The 25,263-nt window shown below is 47.2% G+C and overlaps 1 protein-coding gene across 1 annotated transcript in view; it reads right to left on the reverse strand.

The window, feature by feature from the left end:
• Nucleotides 1-10,814: 10,814 nt before the first annotated feature.
• TGM5 (transglutaminase 5) overlaps nucleotides 10,815-25,263 on the reverse strand; it is a 29,659-nt gene continuing 15,210 nt past the window's right edge. Inside the window, exons 6-12 of the mRNA XM_004709477.3 lie at nucleotides 19,447-19,585; nucleotides 18,006-18,109; nucleotides 17,690-17,929; nucleotides 12,888-13,253; nucleotides 12,373-12,533; nucleotides 11,247-11,380; nucleotides 10,815-10,968 (exon numbers count right to left, since the gene is read on the reverse strand). Coding sequence (XP_004709534.3) covers nucleotides 10,815-10,968; nucleotides 11,247-11,380; nucleotides 12,373-12,533; nucleotides 12,888-13,253; nucleotides 17,690-17,929; nucleotides 18,006-18,109; nucleotides 19,447-19,585 — 1,298 coding nt within the window. The remainder of the gene's footprint in view (nucleotides 10,969-11,246; nucleotides 11,381-12,372; nucleotides 12,534-12,887; nucleotides 13,254-17,689; nucleotides 17,930-18,005; nucleotides 18,110-19,446; nucleotides 19,586-25,263) is intronic.

Raw genomic sequence — 25,263 nt, forward strand, 5'->3', positions numbered from 1 at the left:
CACCACCAATTTGGATCACTTGTTGTTCCCTTGTCCCTGGGTTTGTTAACACCACTTCCTTTCCCCCCACCTCCCCCTCTCCCATGTCCGCGCCCCCCACCCACTGTCGGTCCGTTGTTTTCTCCTCCAGATTTTTCATCCAGCCTCTTATTTAGACAGAGATGCAGAGATAATAACATGCACAAAAACAAGACAGAGCAAAACCAAGCAACAATAAACAACAAAACAACAACAAATCAATGACAAAAAAACCAAAACAAAACAAGAAAGAAAAGCTTGTAGCTAGTTCAAGGATTGTTTATTGGCCTTTATGGTGTTTTCCAGTCAAGTCTGTTGGGGCACCACACCCTGGCCCCAAAGTTCACCTTCAGCATTCCCTGGGGACCTCGCCGCCCCATTCCCTTGCTGTTCTGTTGCACCCCCTTAGTGTTTTGCCTCGGTGTGGCGGGATCAGATCTCGTGCAATTCCCACACTGTGTCTCCGATGTTGTCCCCGGTAAGGCTATGGGTCAGTGAGGAGTGTCATGTCTCATAGTGGGGCTGGCCATTTAGTCCTTTCTGTGGACTGGCTGCTCTAATTGGGATCATTGTCCTCAAGGCCTGGTGGGCCAGGATGTGCTCCACTCTTTCCTCCTCCCCCTTCATCAGCACCCGTGTACTCCTCCGATCAGATATGCCCCTCTCCCGGAGCTACAGATTCAATGCCGTCTTTTGACATAAGTTCTTCTGGGCGGAGGGGCAGGTGTCCACTTAGTGTTTGGGATTGGGGCTGGCCCCCCAGACCTCTCCACTGGTTCCCTACTCCACGTTCTTTTTCTTTATATTAAAAAAAAAATCATTTTACTGGGGGCTCCTACAACTCTTATCACAATCCATACAACCATCCATTGTGTCGAGCACATTTGTGCATTTATTGCCATCATCATTTTCAAAACATTTGATTTCTACTTGGTATCAGCTCCTCATTTTCCTCCTCCCTCCCCTATCCTCCCTCCCACATGAACCCTTGATAATTTATAAATTATTATTATTTTTTCATATCTTACACTAACCGATGTCTCCCTTCACCCACTTTTCTGTTGTTCATCTCCTTAGGGTCATTGTGATCCCTGTTGTCCAGATCATTGTGACCGGTTCCCCCTTTCTCTCCCACCTTCCCCTTCCCCTCCTGGTATGGCTACTCTCAATAGTGGTCCTGAGGGCTTTATCTGTCCTGGATTCCCTGTGTTTCCCACTCTTATCTGTACCCGTGTACATGCTCTGGTCTAGCTAGAGTTGTAAGGTAGAATTGGGATCATGATAGTGTGTGTGGGGGAGGAAGTATTTAAGAACTAGAGGAAAGTTGTATGTTCCATCAGTGCTACATCGCACCCTGATTGGCTCGTCTCCCCCACCCCCCCTTCTGTAAGGGAATGTCCAGTTGCCTACAAATGGGCTTTGGGTCCCCACTCCACACTCCCCCTCATTCACAATGATATGATTTTTTGTTCTAGGTCTTTGATGCCTGATACTGGATCCTATCAACACCGTGTGATTACACAGGCTGGTGTGCTTCTTCTCAGCTTTGTGGGCTTTGTTGCTTCTCAGGTAGATGGCCGCTTGTTTATCTTCAAGCCTTTAAGACACCACATGCTATATGTTTTGATAGCCTGGCACCATCATCTTTCTTCACCACGTTTGCTTATTCACCTGCTTTATCTTGTGATCCTGTCTGGAAGGCGAGCATCGTGGAATGCCAGATTAATAAAACAAAGTGCTCTTGCATTGAGGGAGTACTTAAGTAGAGGTCCAATGTCCATCTGCTTCCTTAGTACTAAACCTATAAATATATGTAAATAGATCTATTTCCCCATCGTCATATATATCTTTATATATGCACATGCCTTTATTTAGACCTCTATAAATGCCCTTTGCCTCCTAGTTCTTTCCTCTATTTCCTTTTACTTTCCTCTTGTCCCACTATCATGTTCAGCCTTCATTTGGGTTTCAGTAATTCCTCTTGGTTGCAATGCCCTTGATTAAGCCCTGCCTGGCCTCCTACACCCTTCTCACCACTGATGTTAGATCTCTTGTTGTTCCCTTGTCCCTGGGTTTGTTAACACCCACTTTCTTCCCCCCGCGCTCTCTCCCATGTCACCCCGGAACCGTTGGTCCTGTTATTTTCTCCTCCAGATTGTTTATCCTGCCTGTCTTATCTAGATAGATATGCAGACATAGTAATATGCACAAAAACAAGACAGAGCAAAACAAAGCAACAAAAGAAAAGAAAACAGAAACAACAACAACAAAAAACTACAAGAAAAAAAAGCCTGTACATAGTTCAAGGTCTGTTTGTTGACCTGTAGGAGTGTTTTCCAGTCGAGTTTGATGGGGTGCCATGCCTTGGCTATTGTGGTGTTCCCCAGGGACTTCATTGCTCTTCTCTCCTTGCTGTGCTGTTGCACACCATTGAAAATATCATGACTAGGGTCAGATACACCTTAGATCTTTTGTTCTTGTTAGATCTGAGTGTTTTACCTTGGTGTGATGGGGTCAGATGGGGTACAATTCCCACACTGTGTCTCTAGTGTTGTCCCCCAAAGCGCTATGGGTCTGTGAGGGATGCCATGCCTTGTGGTGGGGCCAACCCTATGGTCCTCTCTGTGCATTGGCTGCTCTGAGTGGGAATACCGTCCTCAGGATTTGGTGGACCAGGATGTGCTCCACTCTCTCTCCCTCCCCCTTTGTTTGCACCTGTGTGCTCTGATCAGACATGTCCTTCGCCCTGAGCTGCAGCTTCAGTGCTGTCCTCTGAAGTGAATTCTTCAGGGGGGGAGAGGGGGTTGACCACATAATTGGGGTTGGGGCTGGCCCCTCAGGCCTCTCTATTGGTTGAATCCTTTGATTTCTTGACTGCTGCTTTCTTGGGTATTGACTGTGGTTCCAAATAAAATGAAATGTTTGACAACTTCAATATTTTCTCTTTCTTGTGATGGTGCTTATTGGTTATGAGAAACTCTGTTCTTTGAGTTGGTGTCATCCATCCTGAAGGCTGCAGCCTTTGGTCTTCATTAGTAAGTACTTCAAATCCTCTCTGTTTTCAGCAGGCAAGGTGTGTCAGCTGCATGGCACAGGTTATTCACAAGTCTTTCTGCAATCCTGATTGGACACTCTTTATATAGTACAGCTTCTTGTATTACCATGTTTCCCCGAAAGTAAGAAATCCCCCCAAAATAAGACCTACCTACAGTTTTGCCTCTCGCTGAATTATAAGGCATCCCCCCCAAAACAAGACCTCCCTGAAAAAAGGCCCCCTGAAGCTACCGTAACTCTGGACTCTGGACCGTAACAGCAGGTGGCACCGTGCAGCTCACTGTTGACTGCAGAGCAGCTGGAGCAGACAGGAAGTGCGAGGTCTCTTTTAATAAAACAATAAACAATAAATGTGTACCGTATTCTTCTTTTTTTTTTTTTTACCGTAGTCTTCTTCATGGAAAAATAAGATATCCCCTGAAAATAAGACCTAGCACAGCTTTGGGAGCAAAAATTAATATAAGACACTGTCTTATTTTCGGGGAAACAGGGTATTTGCTTAGCATCCAGGTTGAATATGTATGGTGGAAGAATACAACTCTGATATACACTCTTCTGAATTTTAAACCATGCAGCATTCCCTTGTTCTGTTCAAATAACTACCTCTTGGTTTACGTCCAGGTTCTGTAAGAGCACAGTTATATCATTAGTTGTTATTTTAAAATCCAAGTGCACTGCCGTCGAGTTGATTTTGACTGACAGACGCCCTAGATTGGGGTTCTGAGATTGTAAAAATGTATAGGAGCAGATAGCTTCATCTCTCTCCCATGGAGAAGCTAGTGGGTTTGAACTGACAGCCAGGCAGTGAGTATCCCAGCACCTAATCCACAACACCATCAGGGCCCCTCATTAGCCATTAGACAAATGCAAATCAAAACTATGAGGAGATTCCATCCCATGCCAGCAACAATGTCATTGATTTACAAACAAAGAACCAATACTGGGGAGATCTGTGGGGAAGCTGAAAGTCTTTTAAACTGCTGGTGGGACTGTAAAATGATACACCCATGGAAAATTGTATTGTGCTTCCTTAAACACCTAGACATCTAAGAAGAAGAAACTATATGGTGCTTCCTTAAGAGGTTAGAAACATCAGAAGAAGAAGAAGCTAAGACAAAGACTTTCATACCAAAGGGAGCAGACTTTGGAGGAGTGGGGGAGCGGGGAGGTGTTTACTCAGGGTTGGAGAGGTTGATAAATAGTATAAACTAATACAAAACTGATAGCCTGAAACTTAAAACTCCCACCTCATTCACAATTTAAAAACTGTTGGGGGAAAAACCTAGAAATATAAATACCACATGATCCAGCAATTTTACTCTTGGGTATAGATCCTAGAGAAGTAAGAGCGATGATGCCAAGAGGCATATGCACACTGTCATGGACGGAATTGTATCCCCCCAAACTATGTGTCAACCTGGCTGGACCGTGATTCTCAGTGGTTCAGCAGTTATATAGTGATACAATTTTGAAGTTAAGCAGTGATCCTCCATGAATGATCTGATATGATAAGCCAATCAGTCACAAGAAGATTAAAGGTGGGATCAAAACCCTTAATCCCCTCACAATCCCTGATTGTCGGGCCAGTTTCCCTGGGATGTGCTGAGCAACACCTTTTATCTTGTAAGAGCAAAAAGAAGAGAGAAGTGGTGACAGAGAGAAGGACCTGCGACCACCAAGAAAGAAGAGCTTGGAGGGGAGCGTGTCCCTTGGATGCAGGGTCCTGCACCTGGAACTTCCTAGAGCCAGGGGAATATTGACCCCAAGACACATGAGGATCTCCAAGGAATGCCATGCCTCCAGATGCTGAAAGAAGACAAGGTCTCATTACCACGAAGAACGAAGAGCCAAGAGTGGACTTAAGGGTGCGTTTCTGGAAACCTCTTAGAGCCAAGAGATGAGAGAGAGATATTCTTCTTAGAGCTTGTGCTCTGAATTCAAATTTCCAGCTTCCTAATTTGTGAGAGATTAAGTTTCTGTTTATTAAAGCCATCTACGTGTGATATTTCAATTATAGCAGCACTTGATAACACACTAAAACACACACCTATGTTAATTGCAGCATTATTTATAATAGTAAAAAGATGGAGATAACCTCGGTGTCCATCAGCAGATGAATGGATAAAGTTATGGTACATAGCTACAATGGAACCCTATGCAATGGTAAAGAATAATGATGAGTCTGTGAAACCTCTCACAACATGGGTGCATCTCGTGGACATTATGCTGAGTGGAATCAGTCACTCACAAAAGGACAGAAATGGTATTGGACTACTATTATAAAAAGTCAAGAATAGGCTCACACATAAAAAAAAAAAGCAAAACAAGACATTCTTCGGTAATTACCACTCCGGTGAAGGGCAAGGCAACACAGTATAGACAGAGACACTGACTAGACAAAGAAAGACACTATTGACCTGATGACAGGGAGGTTGGTTTGGATTTATAGTAAATATTACAACATATACAATCTTGCAATAGTAGTAATAACAAACAATAATTTGTGAGTGAATACATAAGTAGATACGTATGTTAAATAGGTGTGGGAGGTCCTATAGGACTCTACTCATGAGCATATATAAATATGCATGTGAAATTTTCTACATACTTGTCTGTGTCGCATGTGTATTAATATACATACATAATAGAGCACGTAGGGAGCATAGCTAAGGAAACTTCTTACACATAACCAAATATCTTGGGGACTGAACTACTGCTCTTGAAGGCTAAGGATCATAGTTTTGGGAAATTCTAATCAGTTGGCATAACATGATACATCGAGAGAATGCTCTACATCCTGGTTTGGTGAGTAGCATCGGGGGTCTTAAAATGAATCTTGCAAGGGATCCTCTAGGGTAAAGCTATTGGTCTCTTCCTGCCCAAAGCAAAGAAGAGTGAAGAAAACAAGAAAACTAAAGGAAGCAATTCGTCCAAAGAACTAATGGCCCACGTGAACCACAGTTCTCTCTAGCCTGAAAGTAGAAGAGCTAGAGGGTGCCTCGTTACTACTACTGATGGCTCTGGCCCGGGACACAATATTAAGGACCTGGTGGAATGGGAGAAAAATATACAGCAGAACTCAAATCCATATAAAAGACTAGACTTACTAGTCTGATAGAGCCTGGAGGAACGCCCAGGACTAAGTCACCCTTCAAACACAGAGCTGCATGAAAGCACTCCTAGAGGCCACCTTTCAACTAAATAATAGACTACTCTATGGAATAAACAATGACACATGTGAGAAATGTGCTCCTTAGAACAGCCAACTATATGAAACCCAAAGGCCACATTTTCCAGAAAATAAAGACGAGAAGACCGCGAGGAAGAGAATGGCTGGACAAGAGAGCCTGGGGAACCGGAGTGGGAATGAGGAATGTGGCAACACATTGCAGAGTTTGCAACCAATGACGGAAGAATTTGTATATGGATTATTGGGTGGAAATCATATATGAATAGAAAACATATATGTGAAATTGGAGTCTTAGAAGGAGACAATGGAGAATGGAGCAGAAGAAATGTTTGAAGAGATCATTGTTGAGAATCCTTCAAAACACCAATTGAAGAAGCGCTAAGACACCACACACAACCAAGACTCCTCAAAAAAAGGTGGGAGGGGGAAAGTTGACATGATCAAAACAAGGGCAGTAAATTCTGGAAAGCTTAAAAATAAATCAACACATGTCCATTACACTTTTCCTTTGTGCTTCAAGTATTCTATAAAATGAGTCCTTCCTCTATAAAATACCTCCCTTGAAGGTCTGTTATGAAGATTATCCAATATGATCTGGGCCATATGACTGGCAGGTGCAGGAAAGGTGTGAGCCAGGGTTACGCCCTCTCACCATGTTTATTCAATCTGTATGCTGAGAAAATAATCAGAGAATCTGGCTTCCATGAAGGAAATGCAGCATCAGGATTGGAAGACGGCTTGCTAAAAACCTGCAATATCCAGATGACGCAACACTGCTTACTGAAATTGAGGAGGATGTGAACCACTTCCTGATGAAGATCAAGGATTGCAGCCTTCAGTACGGATAACAGCTCAACATCAATAAAACAAATATCCTTACAAGTGGACCAATAGGCAGTTGCCATGATCAATGGAGAAAAGGTTGAAGTTGTCAAGGATTTTGTCCTGTTTGGATTCACAGTCAATGCTCATGGAAGCAGCAGTCCAGAGATCAAATGATGTGTTGCATCTGGTAAATGTGCAGTATAAGACTTCTTTAAAGGGTTGAAAATCAAGGAGGTTACGTTAAGGACTAAGGTGTGCATGACCCAAGCCGTAATATTGTCAATGGTCTCATATTGCGTGTGAAAGTTGGACATGGAATATGGAAGCCCAAAGAAAACTCGATGGATCTGAACTACAGTGCTTTTGAAGAATCTTAAAAGTCCCATGGAGTACTGAGAGAACAAAGAAATCTGTCTTGGAAGAAGTACACCCAGAATGCTCCTTCGAGGCAAGGATGGCGAGGCTCAGTCTCATGTACTTTGGACATGTCAGGAGAGACCAGTCCCTGGAGAAGGACATTATGCATGGTAAAGTAGAGGGGCCGTGACAAAGAGGAAGGCCCTCAATGAGGTGGATTCACGCCGTGGCTGCAACAGTGGGCTCGACCCTAAGAACAGTTATGAGATGGGTTGTTCTGTAGCCCATAGGGGTGCTGTGAGTGGTAGCAACAACGATGGACAGCCAAAGAGCTCTGGGGATGCAGTGGTTAAGTGCTTGGCCACTCATCAGAAGGTCCTTGGTTTGAACCCACAAGCCATTCTTCAGGAGAAAGATGTGGCAGAGTGCTTCCGTAAAGATTGACAACGCTGGAAACCCCATGGACCAGTTTTCTTCTGTCCCATAGGGACAGCAGGAATCAGAATGGTCTCAGTGGCAATGGGTTTTTTTAAAGGCAGGCGAGAGTGTCATGAAATGTATCTTAAATCACGTTTAAGTTTGCTCTGACTCAGCCAGAGTAAAGGAACTCCGAATAGCACTGTCAAGGAATCGTTGGCCTGATCACTGCAAAGTTGATGGTTCAGACGCACCAGCTGCTCTGAGAGAGGAAGATGAGACTGCCTGCTCCAGTGGAGGTGGACATCCTTGGAAACCCTGTGTCAGCCACTTTGAATTGGAATCACTTAGATGGCCGTGGGTTTGGCGCTGAACCCTGACATGACAGGGGGTGAGTGGGATCCAATTCTTTAATGCATGTGATGCACATTCCTTACACCACCATCCCCTGGGGCTCTTCACCACGTGGCTCCTCCCACTCACTTTGATCTCTAGTGACCCGAATGGCTTGCATTTCCCCATTGTTTTACCCCACACCCACCCGTTCCAATCCTGAGTCTTTATTTGGCGAACTCCTAGTCTTTCAGCTTTCAGCCTAAACACCACTTCCTCCAGGAAGACTTCCTTGATCTATGACCCAGAGCCCAGGTTAATTGCCCATCGTTGGGTTCCCACAACACCTTGGACTAACTTCAGTGGTGATTCTTCCCACTCTTACATTCTAACCTATTTACTTTTGAGACTCCACACACTTAGACTTGAGCTCCTTGAGGGAGGGGACTGGTCTTTTGGAATTTTAAGTACTTAGCCCAGGACCTGGGTCCTAGTAGAGACTCAGTAAATATTGGTTTAGTGAGAGAGTTAATGAATGTGGCATTTAAAAAAAACAAAAACAACCCAGAGCTCAGGAAAGAGTGGAAGGGTGTGGTGTCTAAACTCTTCCAAGTACTTCAGAAGTCATTATCTCTGTAAGACATTCGTCTCCACCACGTTTTCCTTAAACCATTTCTTTAATGATTGACAGGCAATAATTATAGGATGAAAAAACTCTAGGTTGCTTCCAGCGCCCTGCTGCCAGATCCTGGTTCTCAGCACACTCTCTCACAGGACTATCAACCTACTGTGTCATTCCCACCACACCCTCTTCTCTCCCTCTGATTGACGACAGTTGCTCTTTTGTGTATATATAATGGAAATATTGCATTTCCTTATTTAATTACCGTGCGTATGTGTTTAATAGATACCCTAAGCAGCTGTCTCAGTCACGAAGCCAACACCTGGAGGGCAGGTGCATCGGGCCTTCCTCCCGGAGGTCTCTGCGCAGTGCGTACCAAGAGGAGAAAATAAAGGAAGATGTGTGTTCCAGGACCCAGAGAAGGTAGAGTTTGAATGATCATGACCACAAGCTACAACCAATTGAAAAGTCTGAGAGTAACGCCATTCTTTACTAAAATCTTACCTCACTGCATTATTCGGCTAGTTTTACCTCCTGGCTCCAGCCATCCCAAGGCTATTGAGTGACGACGGAGAGGCTTCGTGGGTAGTTTGTGGGAAGAGATTCAAAGGAAGACCCAGTGCATGGAAATCACCCAGGCTTGCTTCTAAATTACAAAGTATGGAGGTAGCAGGTGGAAGCACTTGTAGACTTTGTTGTTTTTCTGACTGGATTGTTGCTGTACCATCTGTATCTTACTTGCTTTTTGTTTATTGCCCGCCCTCCCTCATTTGAATGCAAGCTCCCCAAGGGCCGGCTCTTGGTTCTGTTTACTGCTTTAGCCCCCACACTCAGGAGTACATACTAATCCCAAACCAAACTCACTGCGATGCAGTCGATGCGGACTTATAGTGACCCTGTAGGACAGGGTAGAACTTCCTGGTGAGTTTGCAAGACTGCGACTCTATGGGAGTAGAAGGCCCTGTCTTTCTGCTGTGGAGGATCTGGTGGTTTCAAACCATTGACCTTGAGGTTAGCAGCCTAACTCATAACCACCGTGCCACTCTAGTTCTACCCTATCGCCCTCTCCTCCCGAAAAAAGTTGCCACCAAGTTGACTCATTCATGGTAACCCATGTGTGAGAGAATAGAATTGGACTCCATAGGGCTTTCCAGGACTGGTTTTTAGGACGTTAGATCTCCAAGTCTGTCTTTCAAGGTACCACTGGGTACACTGGAACCAACCACCAACCTCTCAGTTCACTGCCAGCGGAATGTGTTAACCATTTACACCAGCTAGGGACTCCTAGGCACACGTTCCAAATCAAAACACCGAAACTCACTGCCATGACGTTGATTCTGATTCACAGTCCGGGTAGAACTACCCCTGTGGGTTTCTGAGCAAGTAACTCTTTATGGGAGTAGAAAGCCTCATCTTTCTCCCACGTCAGGGGCTTGTGGTTTCAAACTGCTGATCTTGCAGTTAACAGAGGCGAAACCACTCTGCTCCCAGGGCTCCTTCAGGCACACACCAGGTGGTAAGCATTTCCTGAAAGGATGGGTGCAAGCATAGGAAACAATAGACTACTCGCAGCACCCAAGGAGCTACTGGGAGCTGCTGAAAGGAGAGTGCTAATTACATGGGAACAAAGAGCAAGGGCTGAAGTTTATTGGTACTACAAAATTAACCATTGCAGCTGCAAACTACCAGTGAGCTGCTCAGCAAGTCCTCATTTCCCTTGTCCTCTGGGGGCAATTAGGTCATGGCCAAGTCCAACCAGTGCCTTCTGCCCTCTGTGCCATCTCACTTCAGGATGGAATACCAGGGAATCCCTGGGGTCTGAACAGAGTTTTAGGGGGGATGTGCAAACAGCACAGGGAGCTGCCCATCTTGGAAGCCCCCCTTTGCTCCCCTTGGAGCCCTGTGAATCCTCTAGTGTAGAGGAATGGAACAGCTTACGTTGAACTTGCTCCTCTTCCCGAAGCTTGACATTGACGCATTCAGCAGTTGTCCCAGAATTTATAAGCCAAAGTCTACATATACGTTTCTGTAACCCTTGATATCCTTAAATTTGTTGCTCCTCAGGTTCGCTTGAATCTGCCGTTGGCCACTTTTGAAGGGAACAGTTTCCAGAGTGACGCTTGCCTGATGCTGGGGTTTGAGGGTTCCGATGCTGCAGCAAACAATAGAGAATGTCAGCAAAGTAAAGGAGCTAGGAGAGCTCCCAAACCCTTCTCCACTCTGTTCTCTGGTCTCCTCCTTCCCCCAGCGTTCTCAAAGCCTGACCTATCCAGCAGAAAGACAGTGCTAAGACAGGACTTTCTCCTCCCGTAAGCAGCTACCGTCTCAGAAACCCACAGCGGGGAGTCAGTGTCAACTTGCTGCCTGTGAGTTTGAGCTTAGAATCCCTGGATAACATGGGAAAGCTGTCTGATGACTCCCAGAACTTACATGACTGTTTGCTGCTTTTTGAAGAGACCACTGCCTTCCACGGTCAACACACACTCCTCAACCTGCTCAAAGAGGGGGTTCACAAATATCACCTCTATGGAGAGTGGCTGGTTCACAATGGCAGCTCCTAGAACCTAAGCAGAGAGTTGCAAAAGAAGAAGGAGGAGGAGGAGGAGGAGGAAGAGGACAGGGGAATTAGTGCTCATTGATTAATTTACTGAATTATTTAGGGGCCTACAGGAGTCCTGGTGGTGATTGCTGGGTACACCTTGGACTGCTAACTAAAAGGTCAGAGGTTCAAAGTCCACCAGCTCCTCTACAGGAGAAAGCTGAGGTGGTCTGTAAAGATGGACAATGCCTCAGAAACCCACTAGGGCAGTGGTTCTCAACCTGTGGGTCGTGACCCCTTTGGGGGGGTGTCAAACGATTCTTTCACAGGGGTCACCCAATTCATAACAGTAGCAAAATGACAGTGATGAAGAGTAGCAATGGAAATAATTTTATGGTTGGGTGGGGGTCACCACAACATGAGGAACTGTCTGAAAGGGTTGCGGCATGCAGAAGGTGGAGAACCACTGCTCTAGGGGGTCACTGAGTCAGTGGATGACACGGTATCTCAGGCACTGCTCCTTAGGTCTGTTTGCAGCAACGCTGGACTTTCTAATCCTGTATTTTCACAACTCTGAGTTGAATCCAGTTAGTGTGAGCTGTGGGCAGCTGTTTGGAAGCTCACATGGACTAGGCAAAATGACAGAATGCATGCCACAAGAGGAATGCGTGTCTTGTTACGGAAGTGTTTGTGTTTTGGTACGTGAAACGCTGGCTGTTTTGTTCTACCTGCTGGGAAAGGCCGACAGGGAGAAATGGCTCCAGGGAGGGATGCCTCCCCTAACGCTCCACGGCCTCTGCTCAAGGATTCACCCCAATCACCTCCAGTGGTGCCAGAGTGTTTTTAGATCAACCTGCCCCTCCCTGGCAGGGTAAAAGCTGGGGCGCTTGAAGGGGCAGAGCAAAGAAGGGCATTCTCTGCTGGGGAGGCCTAGGGTACCCTCTCAGAGACTACACCCTCTCCCAGCTGGCCTCCAGGGGCACCCCTACCCAGGCCGTCTGCAGGGCTCTTGCTTACATTAATTGTGATGGCAGGGTAGGCCAGCGTGATGATCTTAGTCACCAAGACCTTCTCAGGGCAGCTCGTCACTTCCCCTAGGGCACTGATGCGGATCAGCTTGTCCATGGACAGGAACCGGCTGTACTGGGTATAGGGGATTTTGCAGGGATGGGTTTTCTCTGGGGGAAGATCACAAGGATGAGTTCAGAAGGGCTGGAGAACTCAGGTGGGGTGGAGTTGGATAGGGGGGACCCTTCTGTGGAAAGGAGGGAGCCAATATGAACTGAGCCTGGGAAGCAGATCCCAACTTCTCAGGTGGAGAGGCTGAGATGACGAGCCTAAATGACTGGGTCACGGTCCTTCTGCTACTCACTGGGAGAGCTGAGACTCTAACCATGCCCAAGTGACTCCAACATGTTCCTTAAGGCAATAAAGAAGGGAAGGGAGAGAATGGAGGAGAAGGTGCCCTGTTGGCATTTCCATACCCCCCCTGTGTACACCGTCTGTCCCCACCTCCATCCCAGAGCCCATACCTTCTTCAGCAGTGAGGGTGATGAAGACCATGTCCTGCCAGAATGGGGGCAAGGGGCTGCCGTCATGCAGCAGGGACTGGGCACTCAGGTTCACCTTGAGGTCTTTGAACTGGGTGGACAGGTTGAGGGCTAGCAGGACAAAGTTGATGTCCTGGCCCATGTTGGGTGGGTCGAGCAGCTTGAATTTCAGGGAAACTTGGATGACATCACTGGTCCGCGGGGAAGGTGTGGCCAGGCTTCGAGACCTGTCCCCGCTCACTGTCGTCGGTCTGGAAGGTTTGTTATCTGCTTGGTAGGCACCCTCGGATAGACCAGCCTTCAGCTTCTGAAGAGCCTTCAGAAATACCTGCCTCTCCTGCGGGGAACCTGGGAAAGGAGAGGATCGCAGTAGCTGCAGCCCCGGCTGACTCGGGGTTAAGCAGAGACTGAAACCTCCTCAGGCCGGCCTCCCACTCCACCCCGATTACCCTGACACCTGTTCTAACCATGGCTACAGAGGGGCTGGAACTTTCTACATGCCAGGTTTTGCTTGGCTTCTATCCTCACATCAACCTGGAGAGAGATCTGTATTATTATTGCTGTTGTTATTGATGATGCTATTCCATCCATTCTATTGGAAAGGTTGTTTCACTTGCCCAAGTTGCACAACTGTGACTTGGAGTCCAGGAGGAACCAGACCTGCTTAGCCCCCACACCTGTGCTCTTGACCATTCAACATGACCGGACTCCCAAAGGGAAGAAGGTGGCTCCCAACTGGGAAACCTCTCTGGATGTTCCTGTTCCCAAACCAAACGAATAACGATTATGGCACATGAATTTCTGGAAATTGAGGAGCAGAAGCCAAATGGAGGCAATTACAGTCCCCTGAGTGGCCCAGGCCTTCCCGCTCAGTGTTGGGCGTGTTGGGGTGGGGTGGGGTAGTTCTGTCAGCTGGATGTGCAGGGGGAGGCTCCCAGGCTTCCGACCATTTCCTCTAGAGCCCGGCTCCACCCCACAGAGCATCCACTACCACCTCCTGAGGTGGAAATCATTTCATCTCCCCACTCTGGGGGTCAGTCTAACTCCAGGTCCCAGCTCCAGAGATATTTGCTGCAGAAAGAGTGGGCCCAGAGAGGTGCAGATTAGATTGGACTCCTCTGTGGTCAGCTGAACCTTTAGATCCCATCAGGCTCGAGGAGGGCAGGGCAGAATTCTGCTGGCCCGAAGAGCCTTGACTATGCAGGGCCATCAATATCATCAGAATGTCATTCCAAATCCCTCCAACTCTCTCCATGGGGGTCACAGCAGAAGCCCACGGACCACGCTCTCCAAGCCTCACCAAATCCCCTCACATCTACCATGTCAGTGTCTACAGGCCCTCTTTTCAAGTATTAGCACCTTCGTTCTGTTGCCAGTGGCTTTCTCCTGGTCTCCAGAGCTGACTCAGCCACGTATGGAGCAAAAAGGCAAGGGAATTTATGCAGTCCAGGAGCAGCCTCAACTAGGAGTTGGTGCACAAATGCCCTAGCCCCTTGTGCCTCCAGGATGTTGTTCTACATCTTAGGTGGTCTCTCAGATAGTGGTGCTAGATATAGCAAAATCTGTCTCGCAGTGCCCCCATGTGGTACAACTGTTTCGTTGTGTGTCTGGGTTGTCATTTTTATAGAAGCGGGTGGCCAGGCCTTCATTCTGCTGCAGGGCTAGGTGAGTTCAACCTTTAGGTTAGTAGTCAAATGCAAACCATTGGTACCACCTGTGGTCCTTAAGGAAAAAAATGTAGGGCCAGTTAAATTTCAATTTCAGGTAAATGACAAGTCACTGGGGACACACACAAAAAGCAGCTGGGCTCTATCCAAGGAGTGGGTTTTCATAGTAACTAACTAGGACAGAGTAGAACTACCCCATGGATCTCTAGTGCTATCCATCTTACGTAGACAAGGGCTGCCTCATCTTTCTCCTAGGGAGTGGCTGGGGGGGTGGTAACAACCACATTTTAGTTAGCAGCCCAATGCTTAATTAACACAACTATGCCATCAGGGCACCTTATAATTTGGATCGTACTTACACTAAATTTTTCTCAGTTCCGTAATTTGCCTGTCAACGTTACTCACAGAATTAAGTTCCGGTGGTCCACAATGCTAAATCCATTGTAAATCTGTTGCACAAGACCTCTTTAGAGCAAGGATGTTACTTTGAAGACTAAGGTGTGCCTGACCCAAGCCGTGGTATTTTCCGTTGCCTCCTATGCGGGTGAAAGTTGGACACTGAATAAGAAAGACTGAAGAAAACTCAATGCCATTGAATTGTGGTGCTGGTGGAGAATACTGAAAGCATCATGGACTGTGAAAAGGACAAAAAAAATCTATCTTGGAAGATGTGTGGCCAGAATGCTCGTTAGAGGCAAGGATGCCCAGACTTCGACTCAGATACTTTGGACATGTTGTCAGGAGAGACCAGTCACTGGAGACGGACATCCTGATTGGTCAAGAGGAGGGGCCGGGCAAAAAAGGAAGACCATCAACAAGATGGATTGACACAGTGGTTGCAACAATGGGCTCACGCAGGGGCACAATGGTGAGAATGGCACAGGACTGGGCAGTGTCTTGTGCTGTCATGCATAAGGTGGCATCTATCAACAACAAGACACACTATTGATCACTACATGTCTGCAGTTAAAGAGAAGGGAGGAACCCAAGGAGGCAGAGAAAAAATTAGTTCACGGGACTGCTAGAAGCAGGTCCAATGATACAGGACCTCACCTGCCATTCTATCAGCAACACAAACATGGATCTGAATAGAATAGGCGCAAAGTGGGAACTCGAGCTGCAATTCTTAAAGCCTCCAGCTTAATGGATTAGATAAGGCTGGAAGACTTCGTGATACTAGCATCCTGGGATACTCCTTAAACCTTGAACCCAAAGTATTCCAGAAGGTCACCTTTTAGCTAAATATATAATGGACTGGCTCAATAAGATGAACAATATCACTCGTGAATGCTTCTTTAAAAGTCATCTATCGGAGGCCATTTACTCAAAAGCCACGATGAGAAGGCAAAGCAGCAAGGAGGCAGAACTGGAAACAGGACAGGCATAAAGCAAAAGCTGACACGCTATAAACAGCATAACCGGTGTCCCGGAACAAGTTACGGTGGCAACCAGCAAAGAGAAACCCAATTTACTGGGCAAAGGTGCACAGAGAGCATCATGAAATATTTGAACAAGAACTATTTTAACAGGTTCCCTTTGAGTCAGCTGCGACACACAAGCAGCCCTTTGGGATCAAGTTCAACTGTTCCCCTGGGTTCCCAAGACTGCTCATCCTCACAGACACAGACTGCCTCCTCCTTCTCTCGAGGAGAGGCCGGGGAGTTAGAACCCCAGCCCTTTCAGTTAGCCACTAAGCACCTTTACCAACAAAACGTATCAATTTTGATAATGTCCCCTCGGTTGGCTTCTTTTCCCTTTCCTGTTTCACTTCTTATGCCCCTCCCTATATTTCCTGGAATTGCCTCCCAAAGAAACCACTTGCCTGCTTGTCTCAGAATCTACTTCTTGGATAACCCCAACACAATCCCCCCATGCCAATAGGTAGGGGAAGTCTGTGTTCAATGCTTTGTATTTCTCATTTGAGTCCCCGTCCTAGGGTTGGATTCTGCAGCTTCTGAATCTGTGCCAAAGGCTCACATGGGAAGCCACAGACACCCCTCCCCAGCGCTCCCACGAGCTGCTCGGCTATTCCCAGCCCCCGCCCCCACCCCATTATGCAGATCCCGTCCCTGCCCCTTCTTGCTCTCATGGACTGGCTATTTTTGCTTGGCTTCCTGGTGACTGATGTTTCTCAACGTCCAGGAGTTTGCCTAAACCGGAGGAGCCCTGACGGGGTAGTGATTATGTGTTGGTCTACGATCCTCAAGGTCAGCGGTATGAAACCACCAGCCACTCCACAGGAGAGAGACGGGGCTTTCCAATCTTCTAAGCATTCCGTCTCAGAAACTCACAGGCCAGTTCGAGCCTGTCTGCCGGGTCGATCGGAGTCGGCAACTCACATTGCAGTGAGTTTGGTTTAGTTTCAGTCTAATCCTGGTCCCCAGGTGAGACCAATGGCTAAGCCCCGGCTAATGCTGGAAAGGTTGACTATTCAAACTTAGCTATACAAGCCTTGGGGTGGGATGGGGAACCTGGTGATCTCCTTGCAAGAAAAACAAGGTATCACGGGAAAACCCTTGGGAACACAGTTCTGCTGTGACACACTTAAGAGTTACCAGGAGTCAGAATCCACTTGCTGGCAACTGTTTCTGTTTTCATCCACCACTGACCATTTTAGCTGCCCCTTGGCACCTTTCTGACTTCACATTTTAGAGCCACCTCTGACATGCCCAGGCCTGGAAAGGGGTGAGGGTGGGAGGTGGACCCTTTCGTTGGCCTTGGTGCTGGCTGGTGACCTGGAACGGTCCTCCAAACATTCAACACAACTCACTGCTTTAAAAGTTAAAGTCATCGAATTCATTCGCAGGAGAGAGCTCATGGTCTCCCCTGCCATCTTCGGCGGGAGCCTGCTTTTTTCTCGGAGGCAGGAGTGGGAACATTGTACACTGCCGGAGGGTGACTCTCAATGGCCCTCCAGTCAATGTACCTATCTTCTGGAGTGGCCCAGAGGGACCTGCTGCCCCCTGGGATATGGGGTGGTGGGAAGTGAAGGGAACACCCCGAATGGTACCCTCAAACTGCTGTTCCTAGCTGTGGAAGCCCTCTGATCCCAGAGGCCTGTTGGGCTGGCTGTGCCCCCAGGACTTGGACCAGTGAGTGGGGCTGGCTTGATCATACCTTCTTCGTATTTATAGTTCTCAGTGACATCATCTCGCGCGTCACTCAGAATGCTCTTCGTACTGATAAAAATGCCAACAGAATCTGTGTCCTGGTGAAGTTTCTGTTCCTGCCCTTCGGAGACAAGCCAGGACATGCAGTCGGCATTCACCATGGAAAAGGCAAAGGGCGTGTCGAAGTTCAGGTCCACTTCGCCCTCTTTGATGGCTCTGACAGAGGCAGGCCCGCAGCAGTAGAGGCCTGAGGAGAACAGAGACCTCGTCGATGGGGCTGCAGGGCCAGGCAGGGGCAGGGGCAGTGTCGGTGGGTGCCTCACCATTACTTGTCTCCTGAGGGGTGGCGTCCAGCACCTGCCAGCCTCCGTATCCAGGGGGAAGGTCTTTCCGGGCCATCCAGCACTCGTTCCAGACGTGGAAATTCCTGAGAGAAGCCAGAGCAGACAGGGTCAATGGAAGCGCAAGGAGAAGCTTAAATTCTGGCCTTCTCTCCAGAGCAAGGCAGAAGCTAAAAGGGCTGATGAGCCATCAGATGGAAATGTTGACCCGCAGAGATTGACATCACGCAGCCCCACTCTCCGAGGTTCGCACAGCACTAGAACTGCTTTCTGCAACCCTCCTTTGCCACCCAGAAGAGAGTCCCTCTGCTGACGATGAATGTGACTAGGGGTGGGGGTGGGGGAAGCCCAGAGGCAACGGAAATAAAAAATACGTTCACTTTCTCTCTTAAGAGTCCTGTGTGCAGAGTGGAGACCCAAATCCCATCTGTAGACAATTGGACATCCCCTTATAGAAGGGTCACAAGGAATAGATGAGCTAGTCAGGGTGCAGTACAACATTGATGAGACATAAAGCTTTTCTCTAATTTTTTAATGCTCCCCCCCCACCACCCACTATCATGATTCCAATTCTACCTTACAAATCCGGCTAGACCAGAGCATGGACACTGGTACAGATAAGAGCTGGAAACACAGGGAATCCAGGACAGATAAACCCATTAGAACCAATGAGAGTAGTGGTACCAGGAGGGGAAGGGGAAGGTGGGGGGAGAAAAGGGGAACTGATCACAAGGATCTATATACAATCCCCTCCCTGGGGGACAGACAACAGAAAAGTGGGTGAAGGGAGATGCCGGACAGTGTAAGACATGACAAAATAATAATAATTAATAAATTGTCAAGGGTTCGTGTAGGAGGTTGGGAAGGAGAAGGAGGGGAAAACTGAGGAGCTGATATCAAGGACTCAAGTAAAAAGAAAGTGTTTTGAAAATGATGATGGCAACATATGTACAAATGTGCTTGACACAGTCGATAGATGTATGTATGGATTATGATAAGAGCTGTACCAGCCCCCCCTCCCCCCAAAATGATTAAAAGAAAAAGAGAGAGAGAGTCCTCGTGGCCCCTTTCTTACGTGGATGGCTGTGTCTCAGAGGGATTCGTGGTCTGTGTCTGGAGGCAGGCTTCAGGTCTCCTGTGGTCAGCGCCACAGGCTGGGCATTCAATGAATAAGGTGACAAAGAGGAACACCCCAACCCAGAGCACAGCTCTCTGCAGACGTCAGCCACGGCTGGGGCTGTTGTGGTTTTTAATTTAGACGTCCCTGGACCTTAGGGCTAGGACCACCTGACGCTGTTGCAGGGCGGAGGTGGGACACCTGGAGTGTAGACTCTAAGTGGGACAGCACACGGGCCCACCTTCCTTCTTCCAGTGGGCTGGCTCTGACTCGAGGCCCTAGGAATCGGTTGGGAGAGTCTCTCACCAGACAGTGTCCTTCTTCTTGTTCTCCAGAATCCTGCCCGTGCTGTCGTAGTACTCGTCGATGATCAGGTTTCCATCTGTGTCGTGGCCAGACTCAAAGTTGGTGATCACACGGGTGGGGATCCCCAGGCACCTCATCACTGCAGAAAGGCAGAAAAACCTCCTGTGGGCGGTGCGCCCAGGACCTCCTAGACTCGAGCCTGGGGCAGCGGGCCTGAGGAACAAGGGGGGGTGGACTCTGTAAAGGTCAGGATGCCATTTGCTTAGATAAGCACTCACAAGGCCAACAAACTGGAAGTCCAGCAAGTCCTTCATCCCCCTGTCAGCACCAACAACGTGGGGGCAGACATGACTCCTTTGTCGTGGCTCAGTGGCCTGGCTTAGCCTCACTTCCCTCTCAGCTGAAAAATCTCCACCGTCAAACCAAATAGCTGGAATCCTGCTCCTTCCTAAAGTTAGGGCCATGGGCAGAGACCATCAGGTCTTAGACAGAGAACTCTGTGATTTCTATTTCTCCCTTTCTAAGGGTGCATGACCTTGAAAACCCGTCGAAACAAAAGCAAAACAAGCAAGCAGACAGACAAACATCGCAGATCGAGCCAGGATGGGAAGGACATGGTGTAAGAAAAACAGAGGAAAATGAAGAGTCAATACCTGGGAGAGAAGTTCTTGAAAGTTGGGCTCTCACCTTTATTTCTGAAGGGTCATCTCTCCTTTGCCAGCCAGCTTCTTTTCTTTGGCCGTTGCTATACGCTCCACATTCTGTGCTCTTTTACAGACAGCCTCCCCCAGCTCACCCACCACCACCCCCTGTCTATTCAACTCCAGCAGTGATGACCCACCCAATTCAATCCCAACAACCACCATGAACCTTTTTTTGTTTGTTTTGTGTTAAAGGAGCCAGGCATGGTGTTAAGTGTTTCCCATACATAATCTTCAGGATGGGGAGCCCTGGTGGTGTAGTGGTATTGCATTGGGTTGTGATCTGCATGGTCAACAGTTGAAAACCACCAGCATCCCCTGGGCTTTCTATTCCTGTAAACTACAGCCTCGGAAACCTACAGGGGGTCACTATGAGTCAGCAGTGAGTTTTATCCTCAGGATGAGGAACCGTGGTAGTAGTGCAGCGGTTAAGCAAATTGCCAGGTATCCTAACTCATCCAGTGGCTCCGTGGAAGGAAGATCCGGGAATCTGCTTTGGTAAAGGTTACAGCCAAGAAACCCAGGAGGCAGGTCTATTCTGTCACGTGGGGTGGCTATGTGTTGGAATGAACGCTCTGGCACATAGCAACGACAGCTTCCTCCGGATAACTGCACAGCATCCCTCTCTGAAAGGTCAACAACCAGAGGCTAAGAAGAACGTGTTCGCTTGATCGAGGGCACACCTCTCGTGAGTGGCAGAGTTGTCATTCAAATCCTGGTCTCCCGGCCACATCTTCGCTCTGAGTTCTGAGCCCACGTCTGAGGGTTGTGCCCAGTTCAGCATCTTGCCTTCACTGCACATCCCAAGCATTTTCCCATCATCATCAAAGCTTCTATTGGCAGTGATTTCTAGTTGGCTTCCAGTTCTTTTTCTCCTGTCATGAATACGTGGTGAGGACTATCTTTGTAGCCGAATCGTTATTTCCTTCGAACATATTCCGAGAGGTCAAATGACCAAGGCAAAAACACACCTATTTCTAAGGGTTACTCATGCACACTACTGTCATGCGGTTTGGTTTTAAACACTTATCATTTTTTAGTTTAAATAGTTATACTAAACATTTGATTGCTTATAAGCATTTAGCCCCCCTTTTTTAATTGTGGCAAACAGGTAGGCAAAGAAACATTTGCCATATAGCATTTTCATATGTGCAATTCAGTGACGTGAATTATGCTGGTTAATCAGCACCATTCTTCTTCTTTGTCACAGAGCTTCTCCAGGCGGGGGCACAGCCCTGCATGCGGTCCAGGACGGGGAGGAAAGAAGCAGGAAGGGGAATGGTGAACCCTCAAGTGGCAGATCTGGTCAAGGCCGAGGAACTAGGGCAGGAAGTGGACAGAGCTGGCAAGTGGAAGTAAGTGGAGCTGACACAGGACAGCCTAGAGGTGGTGGTGAAGGTTGGAAAAGCAGCCACTGAGGTTGGGCACAGAACGGTGGGTGACATGCATGGTAACAAGAGAACATGCCAAGCAGGGGTGGCAGGGAGGTCAAGGAGCAAGCCCCTTTCTATTCTTCACTCCAACTTAGGTATGAATTCACTGAAAGCCACTTAAAATGTCGACGGTGGGTGTCAACGCCTGCTAACAGCACTTAGCAGGGCACTGTTCACCCTAAACCCAAACTAACCCCACTCTCATTGAGTTGATTCCAACTCGTAGCAACCCAACAGGACAGAGTAGAACTGCACCTGTGGGTTTCTTAGGCTGTCAGTCTTGATGGGAGCAGAGAGCACCTCTTTCTCCCTAGCACAGACCTGCTACCTACCACCAGGACTCCTTTTCCCACCTGAGCACAGGGAATTGGTCTCATAGTCCTTTAAACTGATCTCTTTGACCAGCTCATGCTGCTTGTAGTGATTCATGAGTCTGTCTTCCTGAGAGCAGGGATTGTTCAATATCCATCTTTATTGTTACAACGCCATTAGCAATACAGGCCAGGCCTATTGCAGATCCTTGGCGCATCTTTGCTAGTGGCTGAGAAGGAGCAATTTCTCACTCACCTTTTACCCATTCTGGTGATTTTCAATGTGAGCAAAGCAGTGCGCTAGTGTGAATGCCACGCTTTGGGTAACACATTTGACTGTCAGTGGAACCTCAGTTTTGAGGGAGGATGAATTTGTATCGAAGCATCCTCAATTTACTATTGTGGTTGGGCATAGAGGACAGCTTGTCACCGGAGAACAGAATGAATCGACAGGGGCAAGAATGGTTCCTTACCTAGAAGGCTTAAGCATCAGCATCCTACGAAGAAGAGGCGTAAGAGTGATCAGATCTGTGTAGCCTGAATCCTACATATACATGTTTAAAGGGGCCTTGCTCCCTCTTATCCTTCTTATTCTGTATTCCCCTAAAGACCTCGTCTTGGAATTCAAGTCTTACTTCTGAGTCAAAGACTCCTAAATTTAACCCTGGAAGCTGAGCCTTCACTCTCACGAATCACATTCCCAGCTGAACTTGTTTTTCAGTCTAAACCAGCACCTCTTCCATCCCAGCCAACCACATTATCACTATTGTGGGTGTCAGGCTTGGTGCCAAGCACGGTGCCAACATTATTTCCCTTAATCCTCTTAACAACACCATGATTACCTTCGCTTTAAAGATGAGAAACCTGGCTCTTAGGAGGAGGTCACATGGCAGAAGGTGGGATCCCAGGGCAGGAATTAAGGTCACATGGCAGAAGGTGGAATGCCAAGGCAGGGCTTATGTTTCTCCAATCGCAAAGCTGTTACCTACCAGGCACCACCAGGCCTCCAGGAAGTAGCCTTTGTGAACTTTCCCTCTGTGATGTTCCCCGAACAACTCTAGGCCACACTCATCTCCCTTCTCACGCTCTCATAATCCCACTGACCTGGGTCACACATTTCCTCCCTGGACTGAGTTCTCTATGATTTCATATACTTCTTTTGGCTGATGAGTTATACTACAAATCCCTAGAGTAAAGCCCATACCAAATATGCTTCTCACAGTTCTTTATTTGAGCACCAGGCTGCAGTGGGAGCAGATGCTCATTAAATTCCTGTTGACGTGCATTTGCCCTCTGGGAACAAAGGTTCTGCAGACGAACACTCCTGGCAACTCAGTCGGATGGAGGACGGAGACTCTTGGATAAGTTTGTGAGGGCTGATCCCCTCGTACAATCGAAACCCATAAGAGGCCCATATGCCTGTGTGCATGTATGCACATGCCTGTACACTCACTTGGCCAAAGGTGGCCAAAGTGAGGAGAGGGATGCCAAATTCCCGAGGTGTGCTAAAACGTAGCTCTTCCCCCTATTCGCTCAGCCAGTCAACCTTCATTTCCCACGTGTCCAGCTCTGCTTCGGACTAGAAACAAATCCGCACACAAAGCCAGTCACTACGGAGTTGGTCCAGGCTGATGACATCTCCATCTATGTCGTGTCGCCCTGTGTTCCACAGGGTTTCCAAGGTTGTAAACGGTCACAGGCAGGTTGCCCGGCCTTTCTTTGAAGGTCATTTCTGGGTGGGGTTGACCTGCCAAACTTTCACTGAAGACTTGAGCGCTTAACTTGGGGATGCCTGCTAAGAACCAGGCCGTGAGTTAAATGTCTGGGATATAAAAATGAAAAGGCATCATTGTCATAAAAAAACACAATTTTAGGTGGTGATTGGTGATGGACACTGTCTTCAGAGTGACTAGTGTGCCTCTAATTCGGTATTGTGCTGGCAGTCTTAGCGAGAGCTTTTAAGTAAGAGTAAGGTGACCAGACGTCCCGCGTTTGGTGGGACAGTCCCAATTTTTGACATTTTTTCCCGTGTCTCGCGGCATTTTTTAAAAATCCCGATTTTTGGAAAGAATGCACGACAAGCTAGGGTATACGGTTTTTGACTGCCATGTGGCTATTTCGCCAGAATATGAGTTTTATCAATGGTGTCCCACTTTACCAATATTAAAATCTGGTCACCTTAGACCATAAGAGAGATAAATAAAAGGCATTCGAATTGGCAAAGAGGAAATTCTACTTGCAGATGATATGATCTTATATACAGAAATTTCCAAAGACTCAGCTAGAGAATTACTGGAATTGATGGAAAGTTTCAGCCGAGAACAGGGTACAAGACCAACATACAAAAGTCAGTAGGATTCCTTTATATGAACAGAGAGAACTCTGAAGAGGAAATCAGGAAAACAGTACCAGTTGTAACACCCTCTCTCCCCCAAACCATTGCCAGCTGGCCAGTGCTAACTCCTAGCCATGCTACATAGGATTTCTGAGACTGCACATCTTTACAGGAACAGACAACCTCACCTTTCTTCCATGAGGTACCTCGTGGGTTTGAACTACTGATCTTATGGTTAATACCCTAATGCTAAACCCACAGTGCCATCAGGGCTTCACCATTTACAATGGCCACCCAAAAGATGAAACACTTAAGAATAATTAAATGCACGCCCAATCCAGATACCAATAGTAGTCTTTTAAAAAATGGAAAAACAAATCATCAACTTTCTATGGAAAGGAAAGAGACCCCGGAGAAGCAAAGCACTACTAAAGAAGAGTCACAAAGTAGATGGTCTTACACTCCCAATCTTAACACCTGCTGCCCAGCCATGGCTGTCCACACAGTCTGCTACTAATGCAAAGACACATAGACCAAGGGAACAGAATTGAGAAGCCAGGAGTAAGTCTATCCACCTACAGAGAGCTGATCTTTAGCAAAGGGCTGAAACTCACTAGATGAGGGAAGGTATAGTCTGTTTGACAAATGGTGCTGATCAAATTCGATATCTGTTTACAGAAAAATGAAACAGGACCCATATCTCTCACCATATACAAAAACAAACTCAAGATGGATCAGACTTAAACACGAAACCTAGAACTATAAAGAGCACCAGAAAAAAGTAGGGACAAACTTAGGGTACCTAAAACAGGGTACAAATACACTATCAAACCTAACTGAAAACACACAAATAGTACATGACAAACTAGATAACTGGACCTCTTAAAATTAGACATTTATGTACATCTAGCGATTTCACCAAAAGAGTATAAAGGGAACTCACAGATTGGGGAAAATTGTGGCAATTACTTATCAGACAAGGGACTAATCTGTAACATTTATAGAAAACCTTAATACAGCGATTAGAAAAAGCCAGA

The sequence above is a fragment of the Echinops telfairi genome, unplaced genomic scaffold, assembly GCF_000313985.2.
Source record: "Echinops telfairi isolate 266 unplaced genomic scaffold, ASM31398v2 ScPeMD7_8;HRSCAF=38, whole genome shotgun sequence".
Lineage (NCBI taxonomy): Eukaryota > Metazoa > Chordata > Mammalia > Afrosoricida > Tenrecidae > Echinops > Echinops telfairi.